Here is a 23,615-nt window from a genome sequence, read left to right as displayed (position 1 = left end):
CTGCTAGATGCAACAACAAAAAAAAAGTATCCAGATTAAGTACATTTTCAGAAACATGGCACTGCATGGGTCACAAACGCAAAACATTTTGGGGATTTTTCAAATATTAGAGGATCAATGTTGAGTGCTCTAGCCCAATGCAAACTCTCTTGATCATATATTAAGTATTGTACTGTACAATTAATCAAAAACAGATACAAACATACCGTTTGTATTGTGGGTGTTTACACACATTATGTAAATACTTTTTTTGTTCTGCCTGTAAGAGCGTTGGTGGGATTTTGGGGGAATAAGGAACTACAGTATGTTGACAGTGTTACCTGAAATATTGTCTATCAAACACAGCTGTGTGTTGTTTTCTTGAATGTTTTATTTGTAGTCAAATGTGCAAACATCAGTAGGCTGCTTTGTTGCTTTTATTTCTAATTTACTACATATAAATGGGATGTATAGTGCCATGTTTTATAAGAAACATGAACCAGTGGGTTCCTTATCTTGACAGTATTTAACCTGTTCTTTATAAAAGAAGCAGAGGCCTCTTTTTGTATGACTGTTGCTTTGGTAGATATCATCCTAGTCATACAGTAACTACAGCATTAACTGTACTATTTTTTCAGATATCGATGTTCAGATGTATTTTGTGTTCATTACTTTGCAATGTGCAATTGTGTCTTGTAAAAAGAAGGTTAACTTGAATAAAGACAGGAGGTGATGTGTCTTTTACCTTTTCAATAGTGACCATATTTCACAGTCTCCTCTTCCTCAACTCCACAGTCAGTTCAGACCTCGAGGCTGGTGGTGGGGATTCAAAGTATTTCTCAGTGGCACATGGTGCTTGACGCCAGGGTTCAGGTTTGAATACATTTATGTTTAATAATGTTTTTTAAGACCTTGCCTCTGTCACCCTCTGCTGGGTAAATAACTACACCACATGAAAATCTAACGCTAGATTGGTTCACAAGTTTTTATACAGTTTAACAAAAACAAGAAAAAGAATGCAAGCCCATTCTTGAACATGTTACACAAATCAGTATACATTCAGCCACTTAAATATGTAAAACAAAAATAATAATAATGTATTTTCTATACCCACAAGCACCGGGCACCATGACATTACAAGCGTCATAGAGCAAATTAGGTTAAAAAAATAAATACATTGAATGAATTATGATTTTACCCATTCATACTTGGAAATAATATCTGCAGGCCTGGTATGCATTATTTCTTCTTGCTGACACATCGCAGTCCAGTGGCAGTCTGATCATGTTTGTTTTAGTCTGCTCGGAAGGGTACAGTTTGTACACTTGGTTGAAATGCAAAGTGAATTCAGTTATATGAGTAATTTAAGTATTACTATATAATATATCTAATACTGTATTACTAAGAACAGAGAAAAGAAAAACTGAGCAGCAACCATTCAGATAACTAACACCTGCACATTCAGACCAGGGTGGCTGACCCCTTTCAAGTATGGAAGTCTCACAACAGACGAGTGAGTTAAGTTAACATTCATGATCTTAGGAGTGACTCCCTATAAAATGGGTCTTGCACATACTGCAGGTGAGTTTGAGCAGTAAAGGAGTAGTGGATGGTATCTGTGGTCAAAGCTGTCTCACTGTTAGGTCGTTTTCTCTGGCACACTTAAGTTTGTATTGAAGCTGTCATAATGAGTTATCAAGTACATGCATCTCGGGTCCTTTTTTCTTCCTCCCAGCTCCACTTTCTCTTCCTCACTCCCAAGTCCATCACTAAGACAGTCATGGTTTGTGCTTGAAATAGGCCTCCACTGCAAAGAGAAGAGAATAGATCAGATTCAGAAATTGAGAGAAAAAGAGTTCAATAATGCCTTGACCGGGTTGTTGAATTCACCTGCGTACTCTTGAGGCTGCATTGGTCTGTTGATAACGGTCTGGAATGCAGCGATCCAGTCCTGCTGATCCTCCTCGGTCTCGCATACAAATAGAAACTTCCTGTCCGGGGTCACTATGGTGATTCCAAACTGCCAATGGTAACCCTGGATGTTGGGGGGGAGGCCGGGGAGCACGGTGTAGCTGTTCTCCTTGCTGCCAATGAAGGCCTCGCCTCGTGCGTAAGCATCCTGGAACAAAGGCAGTCTGATCATCTACAACCCAACTCAGTGTGGTTAAGTGAAACAAACAGTTGTAGTTTTGTTAAAAGGTGCACTATGTAGTTTCACAGGGGGGGAGGGGGGGTTCTTACATTTACAGAGCCTGCAGTTAATTTACAAAACAGTTGTTCTCCATGTCATTCTTTGTATCAGCTCTTAGTGCTTATAATAAGATGATTTTGACAAAGTGTTCTGGATATTCTGAGAATATACCTTAGAACATGTTCACTTCTATGACACACCCAAACTAACAGAGTGCACTTTTAAGGAACACACAAACATGCACTTCTGAATTCTATTTGAGTGCAACATCTGCTGGTGCAGCTACAGCAGATTTTTCTCATGACATGAAGCCTCAATACCAGTGGATCTTTGAAGTACATGAGCCTCCTGTCATCCATCGTGAACCATCTCTTCCTGAAGCCTTCAGTGAACTGTGGGACAGAAACGAGAGATAAACATGTGGCCGCGGCAGCTCAACTATAATAGAGCCACAAATGTCAAATGATTAACATAGCTTTCATGCTCTGAGACACTGTTATGGGCTTTGCATATTGTTCTTCATTAACAAATCATGTGGTTAAAAAGTGTTGCAACTACCAAACACGTTCCACATGCGTTACCTTTGGACCGGTCTTCTCCATGTAACCCTCCTTCAAGTAGTTCCTTGTTAGCTTTGGCATCAACTGGACAAACAAAGAGCAAACACTTGGTCACTGATAAACTCAGTGTGTGTGTTTGTGCGTGCGTGCGTGAGCAATTGCCCCTGAGGACAAATTCCCTTTTAGACCTTAAACCCTTCTGCACATAACATACAAAATGTTTAGAGATATATGGTCTGAAAACATGTCCAATCAAATAACCATTACTTGTATTTATTTTTTCAATTATAGAATGTAATGCCCAGTTTGCCGAAGCACCCTAATCCCCAAACAAATGTGTAAAGAATGTGATGTCAGTGTAGCTTGCTATAGCCCTGTGTATATGTGCATGTATACTGTATTTGTGCAGGTGTACATGTACTCACATCAGATGTGGATGCTCCGGGGAAAGCCACCTGCAGGTAGTGAAACCTGGCTGCTCGGATGGCATTGAACCAGTCCACCATTTCCTACAAAACAGAAAAAAAAAATATTTCAGCCACCAACTTTTAATACAATACCCTCTCCTCACACATCATCGGCACTGAGGGGCCCCTACTTATGTCCAACTAAGTGTCTTTTCTACTAGAAATGCCATTTGATAAGCAATTGTATGTGTTTTATGACGCCGTTATTAAGGATTATACAAGTAAACTTCCATTCCACTTTGACTTGTAGTGAAAAGCCATCTCCACCAGGGGGAGACACAGCCCTGCAAAACAACACACCTCACCTTTCCATCCTCATGGTAGATAAAGATATTCCTAGTGCTGTTGTCCTTCAAATAGGTGATCTGCAAGCCGTGGGCAGTGCCGATTTTTGTTGGCTGGAATGTGGCATTCACAGTATTGAGCCTCATTATTGCTTTGGGCTCTCTGGCCTGCAAAAAAAGGGAAGACATTTTTAGAAAAAAAGACAGTCATGATATTAGTATTGATTCTCCTTCCATCCTTCTTAGGGACAGAAATATTGAAAATGATGCAGAACGGGTTGGTTGCAGAACCATGTTCCTGTTCTAATGCCGCTAGAGCAACATTTCAAAATAGGAGTGAAATGAGAGTAACTTTTTTCAGGCCGTTCTTACTGTAGAGTGAGATGAGCAGATCCTAAACGGATTAGGGAAACATTTGAAAGAGAGAGAAAAACACTCACATCGTGTTTGTTGAAGTACTTCAAAACCCCTTCCCGCTCGGACAGAATGAATTTTCGGCTGAGGTACTGTCCATTGTCTCTGCCTCGTTTCCACAGAAAGCCCTCCCTGTAGCCTACACGGAGCAGGGACACAGAGGAATAAAACAGAAGAAAAGACACAACAGACTTTTAACAAAACTACTGTAGATAAAGATACTAAATACAATGTCTCAAAACCCAAAGATTATTTTATCTTGCTGGGAATCAATTGAGAAACTTCCTTCACTTGAATTAACTTCACAACTGCCTATGACAAAACCAAATGATTATATTTATGTTAGGATATGATCCAGTTCATTTAAATTACACCCATTTCCAGTTAATTCCCAAAATCCCCTATTACCAATATTTCCAAAATTCCCCAGCTTAACTCCCCATGTAAACTTTCCGCCCCTTTGCAACCCCTTCTTGGTTTTAACGAGTGGTTATTTGAGCTACAGTTGCCTTTCTATCATCTCGAACCAGCCGGTTTGAAATTCAACAAGTTGTCCTGTCCAGGGTCTACATGCCCAAAATGCATTGAGTTGCTGCCATGTGATCTTCTGATTAGTTATATGTGTTAACAATACATTGAAGTTCTGCAGCAACTGAGTTATGCTATCATGTCAATATCAATATGGACAAAAACCTCTGAGGTATGTTTCCAACACCTTCTGAAGGCCATAGGAGATCTAATCCCGTAATAGCAAGGTGTACCTAATAAAGTGGCCAGTAAATATAAATATATATATATGTGTGTGTGTGTGTGCGTGTGTGTGTGTGTGTGTGTGTGTGTGTGTGTGTGTGTATTGAGAGAGAGAGAGCAGAGAACATTAACCAACTGACCCAGAAAAAATCTGACGGAGACCACTTAAAGCTCCTATAATTGGTTAACCTTTTATAGTGTGTTTGTGTGCATGCACGCTTTTAGCTTGTGTTCACAGCAGCTCAGAGGTGAAGGGAGGAAGCTCCACTCCTTTAACTACACATAAATAATTCAGCTTCAACTGATGGCTTCCCCCACAAGCCTAAACTTTACTGAAATAAACTGTCTCTTTTCCCCTGCTAACACACACACACACACACACACACACACACACACACACACACACACACACACACACACACACACACACGCGCGCGCTCTGTTACTGGACCTAATCCTGACACTGGCCTCTCTGCCCATACCCAGCGTGAGCCAACACAAACAGCCCTTCAGAAAGAAATGCATTGTCATTGCCCTATGCACACCAGGCCAACACACACAAATGAACACACAACTCAGCAATGTACTGCATAACAGAACGGGACAAATCTTCTCCAAATATATGAGAACTGTATTATTGAATGCGAATATAAAGTAGATCTTTTTTTCAATTCAAGGTTGCACAATTTAATGTTTCTTTTTTCAATGAAGTGTTTGCAGGTTCAAGAAAGAACATTTGTTTGCACAGCCACAGGGCTCTAGGCATTGTTCCATAGGCGTTATCAGTGCAGCAGCTCTGTGACGGAACTGCCACAGGGTACTTCATTTGTATTAGTAATAAGAGACTTCAACCATTGTTCAGTCTTTTTTTATTTGAGTTGTTCTAGTCATTTCTTTAGGGCGATTTATCATTCATAGTGTTGAACCCGTTTGATGACTACTAACTGCCTCACATAAATCGCACTTAAATGTTTTCTTTTGATTACATGGAAATCTATAAAAAAAAATACTTTGCCTTAAACAAACAGTATAAGAAAAGCATTCTTACTGAGAAGTAACCAAGTCAAATGCTAGTATGACCTAAAGGTTAAAAAAAATAAAAATAAGAAAAGAGAAATTATGTTAGTTGCCACTTTCCTCTGAGCGATGGATGAGAAAATAAAAAACAGGCTGTTTTTCTGCTGGTCAACCTGCACCATTCTCTCTCCCTCCCTCCCTACCTCCCTTCCCTTGCCCTCAGTTTATTGCTTCTTTGTACAGCATAGTATGAGTCAGGGAGTTAGACTGTCCACAAAACACAGTGCAGCAAAGGAGAACAGGAGAATTATTTTGCTGTTACATCGGGTTGTCAAACTATTTGGGAGAGCAAAGATATGTTTTGGACCACAGCCTCTGTCTTTTTTTTCAGGTCCTCTACACATCACTAATAGTTTTTCCTGGCCTCAAATCAAGTCGAAATGTTGAAGTTTGCACACAAAAGAGGCCATTCTCTTCCGTGGCACACACACACACACACACACACACAGCCACATGCTCCTAAACCTCTGCACAGCACAACACTTGAGGCCATTGACAGGGAGACAGAGACACACAGAGAGCAAGAGTTTGACAGTCATGAGACTCCTAGTATAGTGCTCCATCTTGTTTACCTTGAAATGAGACTGTGCTTTTGAGAAATGTCCGGCTGTATTTTGGCTTTTCAGTTCAGAGTTAAGGCAATGTTGAAAACTGATGATATTAGAACTGAAATGTGAGAGGTTTCTAAATTAGAACGTGTGTGAGAACATAAAGGGGAACTATGTTGACGTTAGAAACGTGACATTCCTCATCACAGAAAGCCAGGCCGTGTCCGGACTGCCATACTAGCATCCTACATCCTACATACTCACCATCTATATACTGCATACTCTCTACTCAAAGATCGATTGTGTATGCGAGCTGCGTTGAAACGTTTTCAGTTGAAGTATACTCGAGCAATGAAGAATTTCTTCTTCTTCTTATAAGATTCAGGCAGTTTAGACACTGTTAAGCTTATAACCGCCCTCTACAGGTTAGATGAACTAGATTTTTACAGTCCTGTGTTCATCATCTGTGTTTTAGACCTCTTGTTTTATAATTATGTTTTGAGGCGGAGGATCCCTCCGACGCTCTCTGTCCGGCTCATCAGCACTCAGCTGTCTGTGAGTTGAGCTGGACGAGCCGCGGTGTGTGGAACAGCAATCTGTTCTAATCTCTCTCCACTATCAGACTCACTTCACTCATTTCACTTAGTGACTCTAATGTTGTTAGGTATTTATCTTCATCTCTTATCTATTGTAAGAGTTTATGAATGACTGCACGTACAGTTGTCAGACCGCGGAACCCCAAACAATGTTGTTGCCTAGCAACTTGCTCGAAAATATTTCATTTTCCTGGGCGGGTAGAATTGACCCAATGCATTGTGGGGCGGTTGAGTAGGAAAAGTATACAATCGATTCATACCCAAAATCTTCCCGGAAGTTAGTACTCATCCGGGAATTTCTCACATACCCAACCGTCACATACTCAAATTGAAGTCAAAATGAGTATGAGTAGGACGTTAGTATGGCAGTCCGGACACGGCCCCAGTGTGTGAACTTGACACTGTGGCTACAGCCAGTGGCGAACTTAGCCATTTGGGGGCCCTTGCATCTACCGGTCTAATGTGCGCATAATGAGATGATACTCCATACAAACTACAATGCGGACTGACGTTTCGCTTGGATGTTATTCAAAGTAACGTTACTACAAGAGAATAATTAATACTCATGAAGAAGTTAGTGGCAATAGTTCTTGCTCCACTAAACCTGATTATTAGCCAACTGTTACAAACCGTTAGCTTTTAAGCTAGTGAAGCTAACACAATGTAGCACACTCCTCCTAATAACAAAAGGTTTTTCGTGTGCTCTGTCGAAATAGAGGTGGTGTTTTGTCCTCTTTCATTCTCAGATTAGTATCTGAGAATGAAAGATTTAGTGCATTGATGCTATGAAAACGGTGAATACATTTTTACAACGCAAGTTTAGTAACAACCACAACATTTTTTTTTTCAACCAAACATGTTGCTTGTAATTACGCCTAGCGACCAGTGTGGTTGTAGTAATGATTGATGGCCACAGGAGGGCGCCTGCACTCACGCCCTGAATAGGATTTAATTGATTGAGAACTATTGGACTGACTCCATAAATGTCCGTGGAAGTAGTACCTCATTGTGGCCACATGAGGGCAGTAGGATGTGTCATCTCATTATGCGTACATTAGACCGGTAGATGCAAGGGCCCCCAAATGACTGTTCGCCTTGACCCCCCAAATGGCTAAGCTCGCCACTGTTCATCAGCAGAACATATAGGGCCTACATACATGTCTGACCATGCAGACAGCTTTTTGTCTCTCTGATGACGATGCTAAGCCTAGTGAAAAGCTGCAGCAGAACGAAATTCTCAAGTACAAATACTATAAAATAATAAATAATTCGTAATAGCCCTTACAATTCCATTATGGTGTTCTAAACCATTTTAAATGAATATATTGTTCATAAATGTTAAATAGAACAGGTTAAAGTAAAGTGTTGCCAATTGTTTTGAATGTTAATTAATCTACACTCAACAAAAATATAAAAGCAACACTTTTGTTTTTGCTCCCATTTTTCATGAGATGGACTTAAAGATCTAAAATTCATTCCAGATACACAATATTACCATTTCTCTCAAACATTGTTCACAAATCTGTCTAAATGTGTGATAGTGAGCACTTCTGCTTTGCTGAGATAATCCATCCCACCTCACAGGTGTGCCACATCAAGATGCTGATCTGACATCATGATTAGTGCACAGGTGTGCCTTAGACTGTCCACAATAAAAGGCCACTCTGAAATGTGCATTTTTTTGCTTTATTGGGGGTCTGGGGACTCAGAACCAGTCAGTATCTGGTGTGACCACCATTTGCCTCATGCAGTGCAACACATCTTCTTCGCATAGAGTTTATCAGATTGTCAATTGTGGCCTGTGGAATGTTGGTCCACTCCTCTTCAATGGCTGTGCGAAGTTGCTGGATATTAGTGGGAAGTGGTGCACGCTGTCGTATACGCCGGTCAAGCACATCCCAAACATGCTCAATGGGTGACATGTCCGGTGAGTATGCTGGCCATGCAAGAACTGGGACATTTTCAGCTTCCAAGAATTGTGTACAGATCCTTGCAACATGGGGCCGTGCATTATCTTGCTGAAACGTGAGGTGATGTTCATGGATGTATGGCAAAACAATGGGCCTCAGGATCTCATCACGGTTTCTCTGTGCATTCAAAATGCCATCAATAAAATGCACCTGTGTTCTTCGTCCATAACAGATGCCTGCCCATACCATAACCCCACCACCACCATGGGCCACTCGATCCACAACATTGACATCAGCAAAGCGCTCACCCACACAACGCCACACACGCTGTCTGCCATCTGCCCTGAACAATGTAAACCGAGATTCATCCGTGAAGAGAACACCTCTCCAACGTGCCAGACGCCATCGAATGTGAGCATTTGCCCACTCAAGTCTGTTACGGCGACGAGCTGGAGTCAGGTCAAGACCCCGATGAGGACGACGAGCATGCAGTTGAGCTTCCCTGAGACGGTTTCTGACAGTTTGTGCAGAAATTGTTTGGTTATGCAAACCAACTGTTTCAGCAGCTGTCTCAGTGGCTGGTCTCAGACGATCTTGGAGGTGAACCTGCTGGATGTGGAGGTCCTGGGCTGGTGTGGTTACACATGGTCTGCGGTTGTGAGGCCGGTTGGATGTACTGCCATATTCTCTGAAACGCCTTTGGAGACGGCTTATGGTGGAGAAATGAACATTCAATGCACGAGCAACAGATCTGGTTGACATTCCTGCTGTCAGCATGCCAATTGCACGCTCCCTCAATGCTTGTGGCATCTGTGGCATTTTGCTGTGAGACAAAACTGCACATTTCAGGGTGGCCTTTTATTGTGGACAGTCTAAGGCACACCTGTGCACTAATCATGATGTCAGATCAACATCTTGATGTGGCACACCTGTGAGGTGGGATGGATTATCTCAGCAAAGCAGAAGTGCTCACTATCACACATTTAGACAGATTTGTGAACAATGTTTGAGAGAAATGGTAATATTGTGTATCTGGAATGAATTTTAGATCTTTAAGTCCATCTCATGAAAAATGGGAGCAAAAACAAAAGTGTTGCTTTTATATTTTTGTTGAGTGTAGTAATAGTGGACATCTGCTTTAAACTGTGGTCAAAACATTTTAAATAGGTCAATCTTTTTTCTGTCACTAATACAGTTCCGCAATTTTTGAATCTTTGGACACCATCATTTGATATCATGATGACCCAATCTTACTGATTAGCTGAGTTTTATTGATAGTCGGGTAGGTGTCACTTTCTCTATTTTAATGAGCCTACACTGGGCATTTAGCCAGGAGACATTTGTGACACTCACAGGCACACGATTCAGCACAAAACACTGATAAAGGTTACGAAATTCACATCCAATGAAATGCTCAGCTTAACCCAAGTACAAAATGATTTTACACATGTAACACAGAAAAAGGAGAAACCAGTGGGTGTAGATAATAACAAAAAAAGGTAGATAAGAAAAATAATAATTATTACGATTTCGACTATAAAAGTCTAATCTAAATGAAAAGCCAGTCCCATAAGTTTATTAGTTATGTCCTCTCAAACTCTTGTTAACCAACTTTGTAGCACAATGCTTTAACTGTCTATCATTCCTTCATCAAAACAACTCTTCTCACACCATAGGCCCTGAAAGAGACTCGAACCCCGGTCTCCTTTATTTAAAAGCGCGGCATTTACCCTCTAGACTAACCTGAGTTTTACGTCTACTTAAGGAATAATGTTCAATATATAACACTGTGTTTAAAATTCCTATTTTATCAGAGCCACCTCTGCTTATAATAAGGTCGACCTCCGCTAAATCATTAACACTTTTAACTATTGCTTTTTAAAACCTTCTCTTTGTAGTAGAATAAAGATTTCAATTCACAATTTATTGTTCGTAAGTTGTATGTAACTTAGTCTGTAAACCACCCTTCTGTTTAAAATATAACATATATAATATTTTCAGGATTTAAACATCTTCGTCTAAACCTAAGAAGGCATTTTTAACCTATTCTTTCACGTTTAAAGATTAGGTGTATGAGATTATGTATTGTTGTGTTGTCAGCGTGTGGGCGATGCCAAGATGTCTTATACTTACGCCGTGTTCTCCTCGGGGCGACGCTCGTGATGGATAAAAAACAACCTTATTCTAGGTCCTGCTTCCCACAACTTAATCTACTGTGACAAAGACTCGCGGAACGTTTTACTTATATTTATTCAAACTTACATGATTGTTACAATTTCATATAACAGAGAGACAGAAAAGACAAAAGAGAGTATATGCTTACATATTATTTAAATGTTTTAGTCCTATTTCTCATTATATTTGTTCACTTGATCCATTTTCTAAATTTGTTGTAACTCTTGAAACAATACCCAAACACTTGCGTGCCTGTAAATATTATTCCCCGCGCTACAAAACTTCATGAATTACAAGGAGTTAGACAGATATTGTACAACATGGCGGCATATTAGTATATGCAAGTCCCAGTGCTACGGGCCCCATATAACCATCAATATCAGTCTATCCCTTTGCAGAAAAGTTACAGTGAGTTAAACAGACACTATACACATGGCGGTACACACTAGCGAGTACAAGTCCCAGTGCTACGGGCCCCATATAACCATTAGTGTCCATCTAACCCCCTGCATCTCAGTCCGTTTTTCTAGTTCTAAAAATTCTTGATCAAGTCATTTTCGTGTGTATAGAGTAGAGAGAAGATTAGAGGTTATGCTTGTTGCATGTCCGTCCGTCTATCACCGTGTTGTGAAAAACCCCCAGCCTCAAACTCCTCTGCTCCCTCTTTTTAAGACAAGAAGGCGTCTCATTCCTGAGAAACCTCCTAGGAGGAGCCTACCTCGTCATAGTAGGCGTATACAAATTACTTCTAATAAATACACTCTGGTAACAAAAAAAAACAACACCTCTTCCGTTGGTTTTTTCACAATAAAACCGGAACCCAACTTTTTACTCTTTACCTATCACAATAAAACTATTTCTTTTTTCTTATACATATACTGTACGAATGGAACAGTTTTATCACACGTAATTACCACCATACATGACATAATACAACATTTAAATAAAGCAGCTCCTTCAACACAAAGTGAACCCCAACAACCTAAAGGATTACTTCTCAATTGATATATCTTTATTTTAACTGTACATTATCAGAATCCTTTAAAAAAAATTGTAATTTAGAGTTAAATGTTGAAACCATTATTATTATTATTACTCCCCCAAATATTGATCTATTCCTTCAAGTTCCTGAGACGTACGTAGTAATCCTTACCTGCCGAGTAGGGCTCCTGCCTCTCCACGCACACAAACTCCTTCCTCTCGTACTTGGCCTGGATCCATTGGTCTCGCAGGAGCCTGTAGAACAGTTGGTGTTAGACACTCAGCTCAACCAGGGTTCGTTCACATCACGTTTGAGCTTATTTGTTAAAAACGTCACATCAACTGACGTGAATGTCGAGCATCCCAGCTACACTACATGCAGTCGCTAAACAAAAGCAATCAAATATTACTTGAATAATATTCTCGTAATTATCACTCGAATCTCCCTTGACCTCCATCTATCATGATATTGATTATACGGCTTGTGCTCTGCTTTAATCATATCATATCCCTCTTTTTTTATTCATTCCTCTGTATTTTCTATTTCCATAGCGATTATCATTCATTGAAAATAGCTTTGCATTCACTTGCATCTTCAGCACGCTTTGCCACAAGACCCCTCATCCTTTCACTATGGATGAGGGGCCATCCATAGTGGATGCCATGTCACTTTCCACAAATCAGCATGACACTATTTAATGCAATGGCTTTGTAAAGCTCTCCCCCCAAGTGCTCAAAAGTATTCAGACTTGGTGGTTTTCTCACCCTTTTTTTACTCTCCTTTACCCACTCATCATTTCCTTTCTGAACTGCTCTAAACATGTGCCCTTCACATACACAATGCAGATCCACTCTCAAATAAAGCTCACAGCTCAGTGTTATTCATATCACTGGACGGTTGAGAAGAAACCCTTGTGCTCAACTGTTGCTTCCTGTTAAAACTACAGGAACTGGCTGGTCTTATCACTGAGGGGTTTCTGCATGTCAGCCTGGCTAGCAGAACCACTTGTTTAACCAACAGTTGAGGGCAGAATTATTTCACAATTTTAGTATTTCCCAAGTGCTGTCAAACAGAGCAAGGAATGTTTAACAAAGTGTTCCCAAACATCCTACTTTTATTTTGGATGATTGCATTTATTTTCTTTGCACACAGAAATAAATTATTTCACAAAAAAACAAAAACGACCAGGGTCAAAATGATTAGCCCCCTGAAGAGCGGACCTTTTTGTAGAGCCATAGCATAGACAGCCCTTGGGAAATACTTTTAAAAAAGGGAAATTTTCATAGGGGAGCTAATGATGCTATCCTCAACTGTATGTTACTGGAAGCATACATACAGTATATGTGGAACAAAGATAGCAGTCCTGATGCTATATGTAAACACAGACTCTGTCTTCGCACAAAATAACTGCATTCTAGTAGATAAGCAAAAGTGTTCATTGTTCTTGTAATCGATGACACTCAAGTGTCACGTTTTAATGTGACAGATTCAACATTTAAACAAACCTGGTTTCAGTCATTTCATCCTTAACTACCTTTTAGAAAACTGAATTGGCAGCAAACGTGTGTATGATAACCACCTCCATGGCTATTCAGAATGAGGTCAAAACCAACATGTAAACAGTATGAGACACGTATTAATCACTTTTACATTTTGAGGTGACCACTAGTAAAGATGTGGCAGATACAGACAATAAGCGTGGGCGGAGGCAAACACATCACTTACGTGCAGTCTTTGTGTGTGGGGCGATAGTAGAAGGCAGGAACGAGCTGTTCATATTTGGCCTTGGCAGCATTGTTACCCATAGAGTCCACAAACTGCAGAAGGGAGGAAGATAATCATCAGATGTTTACAAGTCATCTGTGTGTGTAGAAAGATGTGTGTAGTTGGTTGATGAGGACAAGTTGCACACAAGTTAACAGTTCTAGCCCAACTGGACTAGATGTATAAAAAAAAATACATCATTCATTTCACTCACTGTGTAATCAATGTGTTTTTAGAGTGAGTTTAAAGGTCCAAGAGTCCAAGGATTCATCACAGACACAAAGATATCGGTTGTATCTGCCAGCTGCTACAGTATAGCTCATGCCTTTCATGGCCATACTGAATTGAGACTTGTCTTATTCTTCCAGGGAGCAGGGTGAGGCCACAGGCTGCAGACATTACTTTCTGCTCACAAAACACAAAGCTATTGTACTTTGTCCAGGATGTGTGTGTACACAAGAGAGACATCAGTTCTCACCTCCACCTCAGAAGAGCTCCAGGGATCCAGCAGGACAGATTTCACCTTGCTGATCTGTGGAATGTTTTTGTGAAGGCCTGAGCAGCTGTGACACACAAACACGCCCAGGGTGTAGGATGCCCACTCAGGATCTGCAATGTAGCATAAAGACACATGTGAGTACATGCACACAAAACAACACATTTAAAGCTTGAAATAACTGAACACACTGACACTTCCTTCTGACAGATAAAGATGACAAGAGTAAACTACAGATCACAAAAATAACGGTTGACAACATTATTGGCAGATGGAGCTATCTCACAAAACGTAAGGCATGCTGTCCGTCAATGTCTTTAACACATTCTGGTAACTCCCCTCAATACCAAGTCATTTCATTTAAAAAAGGGCATGTTCTAAGTGTGCTTACTTCAGCCCATACAGGAAGCAGGTCACCCAAAGTGCACTGAGCTTATCTCGATGACCTAAATGTAATAATTCTGTCCACATCCCCGGTGTGATCATAAAACCCTTCCCCCAGTTTTACAGATGATTAATATTTATGTGAAAATGGTTTCAATTGAGATCTGGATTGTACTTAGGTTTTGTGTGAGGTGTTTCCCTGTTTTACCCAACACTGTGTCAGTTGTGAGAGGGTTGACCCTACACTGTCCGTTTACTTTGAATCAACCTGAATCACATTTCATCGTTGCTATTTCTGCATGCGGACACACACACACGCGCACACACACACACACACACACACACACACACACACACACACACACACACACACACACACACACACGCACGCACACACACAAACATACTAAACAACAGTATACACAACAACAGCACACATTTGCCGTCCGCAACCAAGCGGCTTAGAAGTTAAGAGTGTTGCATCTGTAGAGACAGGCACCTTAATATACCTTCTACATATTACAGATATTAGCCTACATCTATTGAAATGTGTGTTTCCATGATGCAAATAAAAATTACATAACAAATGACATGCATGCCTTTATACCCCATCGTTTGAATTGGAATCAGATTTGATATTGAAAATGCTTGTATACTGTATATCTACAGTTTATCACATACAAGTGTTTGCAAGGTGTCATTCACACTTACATTCACACACTCTAGCAAACACAATAACAGTCACTGCTACCTCCACCACCTGCCTAACGTAATCCAGTTACCATACAGTGTTGAGACATTTTGGTTCAGTGAAAGGTCAAACCATCACAGAGTTAAAAAAAAACATCTCATTTGAGGAAGGCACACGTGGAAAGATTGTGCGGTGTGGTAAGAATCAATTTCAATGAGCCAATACACAATAAGCAAGGGTTGCAGCAAGTGTGTCAAAACTGTTTACAAGAAAACACAGCTTCTCCTTAAGTCAATCAGCGCATGGGGTAAGCTTGTGTGTAGGCTGTGTTGTTTTCTTTGTAAATGAGCAAGAGAACTGGGGCAATGTCAAGAAGATTGTGTCAGTGTGCTGAAGCCCTTTCGACCATTGCTTATGAAGAAAAAAACTAGTACTTCCTTGTGCATAATCACAAAGCCGCACACATGTCAGACTGCATCTGCACACAAGAGACAAGAGGCTGCTGTGTAGCGGATCCCACTCCTATCTTCACTGGATTATGTGGGCCTGTTGTGTTGCCAGACAATCCACTAGTCTCTATAGAGAAGTCACTCTCCAAGAAAAAATGGATGCACACAAAGACAGACAGCCAATTAGCAGATAGAGAGTAAGAAACACTACATGGGGTGTGGTTGAGACATTGAAAAGGGTCTGCAACATGATGAGTCTCTTCAAACTAAATGCATTTAAGATGTCACTTTGGGCTCTGGAAAGTTGTGGAGGTTGTCTTTTTGTTTTGTTTAGTTTTCTTTAGGCTACCATTTTTCCGACCTTTCTGATTTCAAATAATCAATATTTTGCACATAATTAAAAAATATATATACATTAGTTAGCAGACATCTGACTGAATGGACTTGAGGAGAGATGATTGAGTAAATGCTCAAATATATGTACGGACTCGTCACTGGAAACTCTCAGGAGTGTCAATGTTTCAACATGTTCGAATAGTAATTAGAAACGCTTACACTTTTAGGTCTGGAGCAAGGCCAAGTAAGGCATAACCCATCCAATAGAGCTTCAGCAGACCTTTTCTGATTTTCACTCAGGCAAAAGATGAGCCTTATTTCACAAACCACCACACCCGTTTGACTGTGTTTTTTTTTCTTTGTTGCCTCACTTCTTGTAACCTAGGCTACTAGGTGTGCCCATCAGGGTGTGTTTGTGTGACCACACGTGTAGGCTACATGCAAAAGAGAGTTGAATGCAATTTTTTTTTAGAACTCACAGTTCTATGTGTTATTTAGAAAAGTTATCGATGAAAACTGTTAAAAGTGCAGGCCTACTAAATAAGTTTCTTTTTAAATACCCATGAATTACTTATTTTGGACTTTTATTAGTGTAGGCCTATATTGCCAACAGCATTGCTCTCATGCTCTCATGATGATCCCTCTTGCGTCAATTGTTTCATAGTTCATAAACGTTACGTGCCTAGCCCTAGGCCACATCGTGATCGTCTAAACGACTCAACGACCATGTCCGAGAGCTGGAGGCACACTGCGAGATAGTTGAATATAGCCTACATTTCTCTACATAAATAAGAAGAAGTGGGATGATCATAGAAAGTAAACAAACAGATGGAAGTATCAAAGGGTCTCGTTAAATGGGTCTGAAACCTAAAATAGTCCAGCATCAGTCAGTGACCTCTCCACCCTCTCGTCTCCTCCTACCTGCAGCCCCGCAGTCTACACAGTTTCCATTCCCAGGTTTGCCCAGAAGCTCTTTCAGGCGCTCTCGGTTCTTTTCTGGATCCGAAGCCATAACGAGAAGTGTTCTCCTGCCCTGCTCAGACGCCTGCTCAGCGGCTGCGCTCCTCAAACTCTCACCACGCATCAAAAGTAAAAGATCTGCCGCCGGACGCACTGTACTGAATGTGTAGGAGCGCGTCGCAACGTGCCTTGACAACTACAGCCTGACTCATTTGAGGAGGAGCACAGTCAGACTGATGTTAATAAAATATAAAATCCTACAGACGCTATTATAGCCTTCTTGCATAGAAGGAAGACCCCCAGCGGTCATCATTAATAATGTCAGGATATAGGCGAATAAATAATATTATAATAGATCAAACGTTCATTAAGGAAAACATTTAAAATTAATACAAATTAAATAGAGGGCTTGTGGTCTGCCCGTTATAGCCTAATTTTGGCAAAGACTCATATTTATTTTTGTTTGATTTGAATATTTAGCCTAACAATAGATGTCACACAGGTGTTCTCAGTTGCATTGCACAGCAAAAGAAAAACTGGTGTAATTCAGAATATCCAACTGGGCTGCAACTCATTAAGCTTCACTCCATTCAGGACCTAAGTTGACACTTTGCTTGCTGACTTACTGACACAATGGCTTACTGCTGGTACACTAAAATGGATCAGCCAACATTAAACGCTTTGCCCATTCAAAATGTCTGCTATGGAAAAAGTTAATATATGATTTATGTCATATATTTTACAGAGGACATACATTGCTGTCCTCAATTGTACCAGGGGTCTTGAATCCAGTGTTGTGGAGGAAGACATAATGTAAATTAAATCATTTTAAGAGTATATGAATTGCATTGTGTCTGTATTGTGCTATGGTAAACCATACTTAAGACAGCTGCATCTGCAGTAATCATAGCTTTCTGGCTACCATTCTAAAATGCTTTACATGTTGTACAATAACATGTTCTCCAAAGATTGCATAAGAGTTGAGCGCGAGCATGCACTCAGCCAAGGAGGTGAACAACCAAGACCTTTCAAAATCATGACCCGGCTGTAACAAACTGAACTCACAAACTGGGAATGTTTCAGCGGTTTTATTTTTTAAAAATGTCTAAAAATTCAGTACATGGTAAAAGAAGTTACACAAAAAAAAAAGATCTCTCGGTGGAGCCAAAACACATCTTGAAACACAACAGAAACACTGAGCCGGCTTTTCACCAATCATTTAACACAAAATACCAAACAAATCTCACATCTGTTGGAAAAAAAAAAAAAAAAAAAATCTGCTTTCTATATGCAGGCTGATGTTTATGTCGGCTACAATGCAGATGGTTTTTATTTGTTGTGAGTCCATTGGGTCTGGGAAAAGCAAGACATCCAGCTGCTCCGGTGCCAGAGACTCCTAGAGATGAGTTGGTTGTCAGGAGGCAGGAATGGTGTCTTATCTGGAGGAGTTAGAACTGGAGCGAGAGCGGTGACGCCTGCGGCCAGGAGATCTGGAACGAGTGTGACGGCGCACAGGGGACCGCCTCCTGGGGGAACGGGACCTGCAAGGACACAACCAGAAAAATTAAATAAATAGGTTGTGGGAAGGCAGGAATACTTTATAGCCTTAAAGGAATACTTCACCCATACGGAACCGGCATTCTATCATTATAGAAATTGCTATTATAATATAATGAACAAAGTTTTTCTTCCCTCAGTTTTCCCTAGCGCCAGCTGTCCTGTTAATCCTAACCCTACATTTTCCCATGTGTGATGTCACACATGGGAATATGTAGGGTTAGACAGTGAGACCATAAAACACTTTCCTGCCTTTTCTCAGGCAAGGATGAACCGATTTCTAAAATGTTTGCACATTTATACTACATAGGATCTCAACAGTTTGATCCATCTTCATATTTCCACTGGTGAAGTACCGTAAGGTCTTTAACGGTCGGAACCAAAGCACATAAACACATGTTAACATAATGTACAGGTGTGGGGGGAAAATCATCCTATGTACCTTCTCCTCATGCGTGGCGGGCTGCGGCGCCACATGGGCGGAGGGGGGGGCATTCTGCGAGGAGGAGACGGTCTGCGCTGCGGGGGGCGGACTCGCTGAGGCAGAACGGCAGACGCGGTTATCTCCTGTCCGTCGATCTGACCTGTCAATCAGAGAGTACTCACGGTAAGCTGTTGAACGTGATCCTGAGAGACAGAGGCACAACAAAACAAACACTCTGGCTTACCTCCGTCCATGTGTTTGAGGGCCTTCTGGGCCTCGTCGGCGGTCTCAAAATCCACGTAGGCGTAGCCCCTGGACAGGTGGTTGTTGAACCGGTCCATTGGCATTTCAACCATTTTGATTTTACCATACGTGGCAAATATCTCCTGGAGGTGGTCCTATGCAAATAAAGACAGATAACAGTGCAGCTATCAGAACCGTTATACAGAAAAACTGAGTAGGGGAGATGTTATTGTTGATGTACATAGTTATCTGAATTTATATGCTTTAAAAATAAGACTTCTGACAAGTGTAATGGAATGAAAATGATCCTTTCTACCAAACAGAAGTCTTGTTGAGGAGCTGCCATACTGTCATGTTATATCATAGTCATGTGCTCAGCTATTGAAAGCGTTCTCCGCTGACCTTGGTGACGTTCCTGGTCAGTCGTCCTAAGTGAACTTTAGTTGGTTTGGGACTTGGGCTTCTTTTCCTCCGCTCCTTCTCTTCTCCCCTCTTCTGGGTTTTGGACCTGCACAAACACAAACAAAGAACACTGTTTAGCTTAATCATGACTCAAACAAGAAAAGGAAAAAAAAAGCCACAGATGCAGTGTATCAATATTGTGTAGCTGTATTAGTTTTTTAGTTTATTTGTAGGGACCGTTTACAAAAGTAACAATCTCACCGAGAAAATATGCTTTGTAACAGATTATAGCAGTTAGCTCATTTCCATCTGTAGTCCCTGTGCAGGTCAACACAGAATACAATATAACATATCAAATCACAATATGCCAAAAAACCATTTAAGAATTACACTCATTGAAACAAAAACAAAATCAATAAAAAAACACTATTAAAACTAAACTAATGTGTGTGCAAGTTCGGTTATTGACAATCCATTTCTTGAGTTGGCCTGAAAACAAGTGAAAGTCTGACAAAACGTTTAGCTCATTTGGAATGATGTTCCAATCTTTTATTGCTCTGTATGAAAATGAGTACTGACCAAATGTAGAACTTGTTTTTAGGGACTCAATACTCCCTGTAGTTCAACAGATGGTTAGGAAAAACATTTTCAAGGGAGAAAATTGTTTATTATTCTATTAAAATCTGACAACATTTTTAAAGTTTAGCATGTTGAAAGGAGAGAGTATTTGACAGTGGTGATTGTTGGGATTTTTTATTTTTATTTTTTTAAGATATTTTTTGGGGGATTTTTTTATGCTTTATTGATAGTGCAGAGAGACAGAGGTGAAATGGGGCAGAGAGGGGAGTGACATGCAGAGAACGACCGCGGGCGGGAATCGAACCCGGGTCTACTGCTCCCGGCCCGGGGGGGGGGGGTGGGACGACAACGCCCTACCAAATGAGCTAACGGTGCCGCATTGTTGGGATTTTCTGGCAGATAATTTGTTTTGACCTGAACCCAAACTGCCCAGGATGTAGCAGGGCCTCTGCATTAAGATGGGCTACCAGCTGTCCTGCAAACACTTTTTCAAAGTCCTTCCATATGACAGGAAGTACGCTGATAGGTCTATAGTTGCCCACCTCTTTCCTATCCCCATACTTAAACACAGGTGTTACAATGGCATGTTTCAAGGCACTGGGAAATATATTGTCCTGAACAATTAAATGAATTGACTTACGCTGAGCGGGAGCGGCGGTGGTTGTCACGGCGTCTGCGGTTGTCGCCGGGGGAGGCTGAGGAGCTGGAAGAGGAGGAGGAGCGAGAGCTGGAAGAACCAGAGCGACTGGAGCCAGAGGAGCTGGAGCCAGAGGAGGAACCAGAGCTAGAGCCAGAGCTGCTGCTGGAGCTGGAGCTGGACCTGGAATATACAACCAGCATGAGAGCTAAGAAAATACTAATATTACCTGCACCAAATCACATACTCTCTTTCTTCTATTCTACATACTACATTTGACCATACAAATAATCTAGTTAGGATGCAGTAGGTATACCATTGGGACAGACTTTGACTTATTCATTTCATCATAACATTGCGCATTGATCTTGCCTCTTGCTATTATATCGTCGCATCCCCGTTTGTTTTCATATGGAAACTCCAGTCGATGTGACGTCACCTCTGGTGAGCACTGGATTGTGGGTCAGAATCGGACAAACAGGATGCTGTTTTTAACACAAATCTCGGCCGGATGTAGTAGACATCCGGGTATTTCTAACCATACTAAATCTGGCCACAAGAATGGGGACATCCTAAATCTTTTTTCTACCATACTAAATAGTAGATAGTATGGGGATTGGAACGCAGCCATTGAAACTGGATTTTGCCATTAACATGAAAACATTTAATAACATAAAGAGGCGAACCAACCTGCTGCTGCTGCCTGTAGAAGCACTGCGGCGTTTCCTTGCTTTGTCCCGTCCTCTCTCCTTGTCTCCGTCCTTGGTAGCAGTCTTTTCTTTGCCTCTGTCTTTAGTTTTTTCCTCTTCTTTCCGCTTTGTGGGTGATGGTGCCCTAAAATCAGAGGCAAGCTGCTGTTACTTTGAGATCATATATATATACTTTTTGTGTGGTGTAGTTCTGCAACTATTATTTACAATGTCAATCACTCTGTCAGTACAAGATAGGGTTCCCTACAGCTTGAGGCAAGTTAGATTTCGACCACCAGATCCAAACCACTATTATATAAAACAGGACATTGGAGAAGCTGGTACCAATAGTAATGAGAATTATGGCTGATGATTGATTAAATGATTACTCAATAGTCAAAGTTGTGGGCCACACATTTTCTGTCAGTTTATCAAATGTGGTTCTGTTTAGCACATGCACAATGACTTCACAATCAAAAGCAAAGTAAGTGACGATACGAAAACCCATAACCTTAGCAAACGTTGCACGAATTGCATGATTGACGTTATATGCATTTACATAATTAAGCTATTGAATGGGTCCTACAGCATTTAAAATGACTGGTGTTTTCACTTAAACATCACCGACTATTCAACTTTAGTACAAACAGCTGGTAGTCTCGGACTGAAATCCGCCGCCATTTATTTTCATTCAACTGCCTCCTCATAACACGGTGGTGGCAAGCAGCACGGGGGGCGCCGTGAATCGACAACTACCCGGCTCAAACTGGCCTGAACGACGATAAAATGTGACGCAGATTTCACGTGTTTCACAAAACATATACTGGAATTGAAAAAAGCTCGATTGCAACACAATACAGAGCCAAAACTTACATATTTTTCGGACGAGGTTAATTCGCTTGAGTCCAGAGAGAAGACGTCGCGCGGTGATGACGACAAAGCGGAAGTTACGTAACAAGCCGAGCGCCTCTTAAAACCAACTCTTGTTTATTTATGTTGTTGTCAAGATAGATGTGAGCGTGTGTGTGTGACAGCAACATCGCAGCAATGCAGAGCCAAACTGTTTAACTATGGAACGGGGAATGATCTGAAAGAGTTGGAGACAGTAACCGATCTTAACCTCTTGTCGTCGCGATGAGCGCTTGACTTTATGACGGTACTCTGCTAGCTGTTATCCTAAGATTGCTCTGTTTACATTCCTGCAACCACGACGATGCTTCCAATCCAACATAACATCGTTATAAACTGAGCAGATTAGGTTTATTTATCGGTATTATTTAGTCTTCTCTTGTCTTTCATATTGGCCTACTTCAACAATCAGTGGACATGAACTATGCCCATTTTAATCTTTCATTTTTAATAAATATTATAAATAAATAGTCCTATAAATATTGTTTTAGTACTGCAACAACACAAGTTTATCTTAGGTATTAATAAAGTAGCTATCCATCCACCCATCTATCTATCTATTGAACATACAACAAGTTTAATTTAGTTTGTGTAGTTATTTTATTGATCTTCTAAAGATTAACAGCCAAACTCATAGGGTTCCTGTAGAGTGAGAGACCATGGGCCGGCTGGATGATGCCGCCAAACACAAAGTGGTGGAGCTGCGGAAGGCGGGTCTGAGTTTCCGTAAGATCAAAGCTGTGCTGGAGCTGGACAACATCAAGGTGTCTGCCCAGGCCATCTACCTGTTCCTGAGGGAGTACCAAGGGAGGCCGCCCGGGAGGGTCAGACCTCTGGAGGCTGGAAGCAGCACAACACCAGCACAGGTGCAGCCTCGAACAGGAGCGATACAAGAGAGCTGGAGTAGCGCTCATATTCAGAACCTTATGCGAGAGGCGTCTCTCCGCTCCGGCTTTACAGCAGCTGCGAACTTAGCCAACCGGACTCCCTCGAATCCGGACACTGGCGCTAAGCCATCTGGGTCTGGAGAGACACGCGGAGGCAGCAGGCCTGAACAGCAACAAGTGGGACATAAGGAGGAAAATGACATCCAGATTGTCAGCGTTACCTCGCTCGCACAGAACTGCCAACAAAGAAGTGCCCAGTCCAGTGTTACAATGGC

The 23,615-nt window shown here is 41.2% G+C and overlaps 2 protein-coding genes across 3 annotated transcripts; both read right to left on the bottom strand.

The window, feature by feature from the left end:
- Positions 1-860: 860 nt before the first annotated feature.
- Positions 861-17,140, bottom strand: LOC307262582 (arf-GAP with dual PH domain-containing protein 1-like). Of its 2 annotated transcripts, XM_080043518.1 has the most exons (11): positions 16,975-17,140; positions 14,176-14,306; positions 13,659-13,750; positions 12,105-12,187; positions 3,922-4,034; positions 3,503-3,649; positions 3,156-3,239; positions 2,752-2,814; positions 2,491-2,562; positions 1,870-2,098; positions 861-1,786 (listed from the first exon to the last, which is right to left on the bottom strand). In XM_080043518.1, exons 1-11 carry the CDS (start codon positions 17,135-17,137, stop codon positions 1,758-1,760), a joined length of 1,206 nt encoding a protein of 401 aa, XP_079899644.1. In that variant the 5' UTR covers positions 17,138-17,140; the 3' UTR covers positions 861-1,757. The 2 variants fall into 2 exon arrangements, with proteins under 2 accessions (XP_079899644.1, XP_079899645.1); XM_080043519.1 differs by lacking the exons at positions 14,176-14,306; positions 16,975-17,140 and adding an exon at positions 13,912-14,156.
- Positions 17,141-18,215: 1,075 nt separating this feature from the next.
- Positions 18,216-22,479, bottom strand: rnps1 (RNA binding protein S1, serine-rich domain). Its single transcript, XM_080044660.1, has 7 exons — positions 22,418-22,479; positions 21,546-21,689; positions 20,859-21,038; positions 19,640-19,745; positions 19,239-19,392; positions 19,013-19,154; positions 18,216-18,554 (listed from the first exon to the last, which is right to left on the bottom strand). Coding segments are annotated over exons 1-7 (834 nt in total). The 5' UTR covers positions 22,420-22,479; the 3' UTR covers positions 18,216-18,448.
- Between the last annotated feature and the right edge of the window lie 1,136 nt (positions 22,480-23,615).

Source organism: Ammodytes marinus, assembly GCF_949987685.1.
Source record: "Ammodytes marinus genome assembly, chromosome: 16".
Taxonomy (NCBI): domain Eukaryota; kingdom Metazoa; phylum Chordata; class Actinopteri; order Uranoscopiformes; family Ammodytidae; genus Ammodytes; species Ammodytes marinus.
Note: the sequence above shows the minus strand (reverse complement) of the source record. Positions and strands in the feature narration are given on the sequence as shown.

What these genes read in the sequence shown, in the direction of transcription:
- rnps1 (XM_080044660.1), bottom strand. An exon ending in TGACCAGGAACGTCACCAAG is followed by an intron (nt 19,393 to 19,639) that starts GTCAGCGGAGAA and finishes TTATTTGCATAG; the next exon opens with GACCACCTCCAGGAGATATT. An exon ending in CCGCCACGCATGAGGAGAAG is followed by an intron (nt 18,555 to 19,012) that starts GTACATAGGATG and finishes GTGTCCTTGCAG; the next exon opens with GTCCCGTTCCCCCAGGAGGC.
- LOC307262582 (XM_080043518.1), bottom strand. Translation starts at nt 17,137, where the DNA reads ATGCGTGGTGAGAGTTTGAGGAGCGCAGCCGCTGAGCAGGCGTCTGAG. An exon ending in GCAGGAGCCCTACTCGGCAG is followed by an intron (nt 4,035 to 12,104) that starts GTAAGGATTACT and finishes TGCTCCGTGTAG; the next exon opens with GCTACAGGGAGGGCTTTCTG. An exon ending in CCGGAGCATCCACATCTGAT is followed by an intron (nt 2,815 to 3,155) that starts GTGAGTACATGT and finishes TTGTTTGTCCAG; the next exon opens with TTGATGCCAAAGCTAACAAG.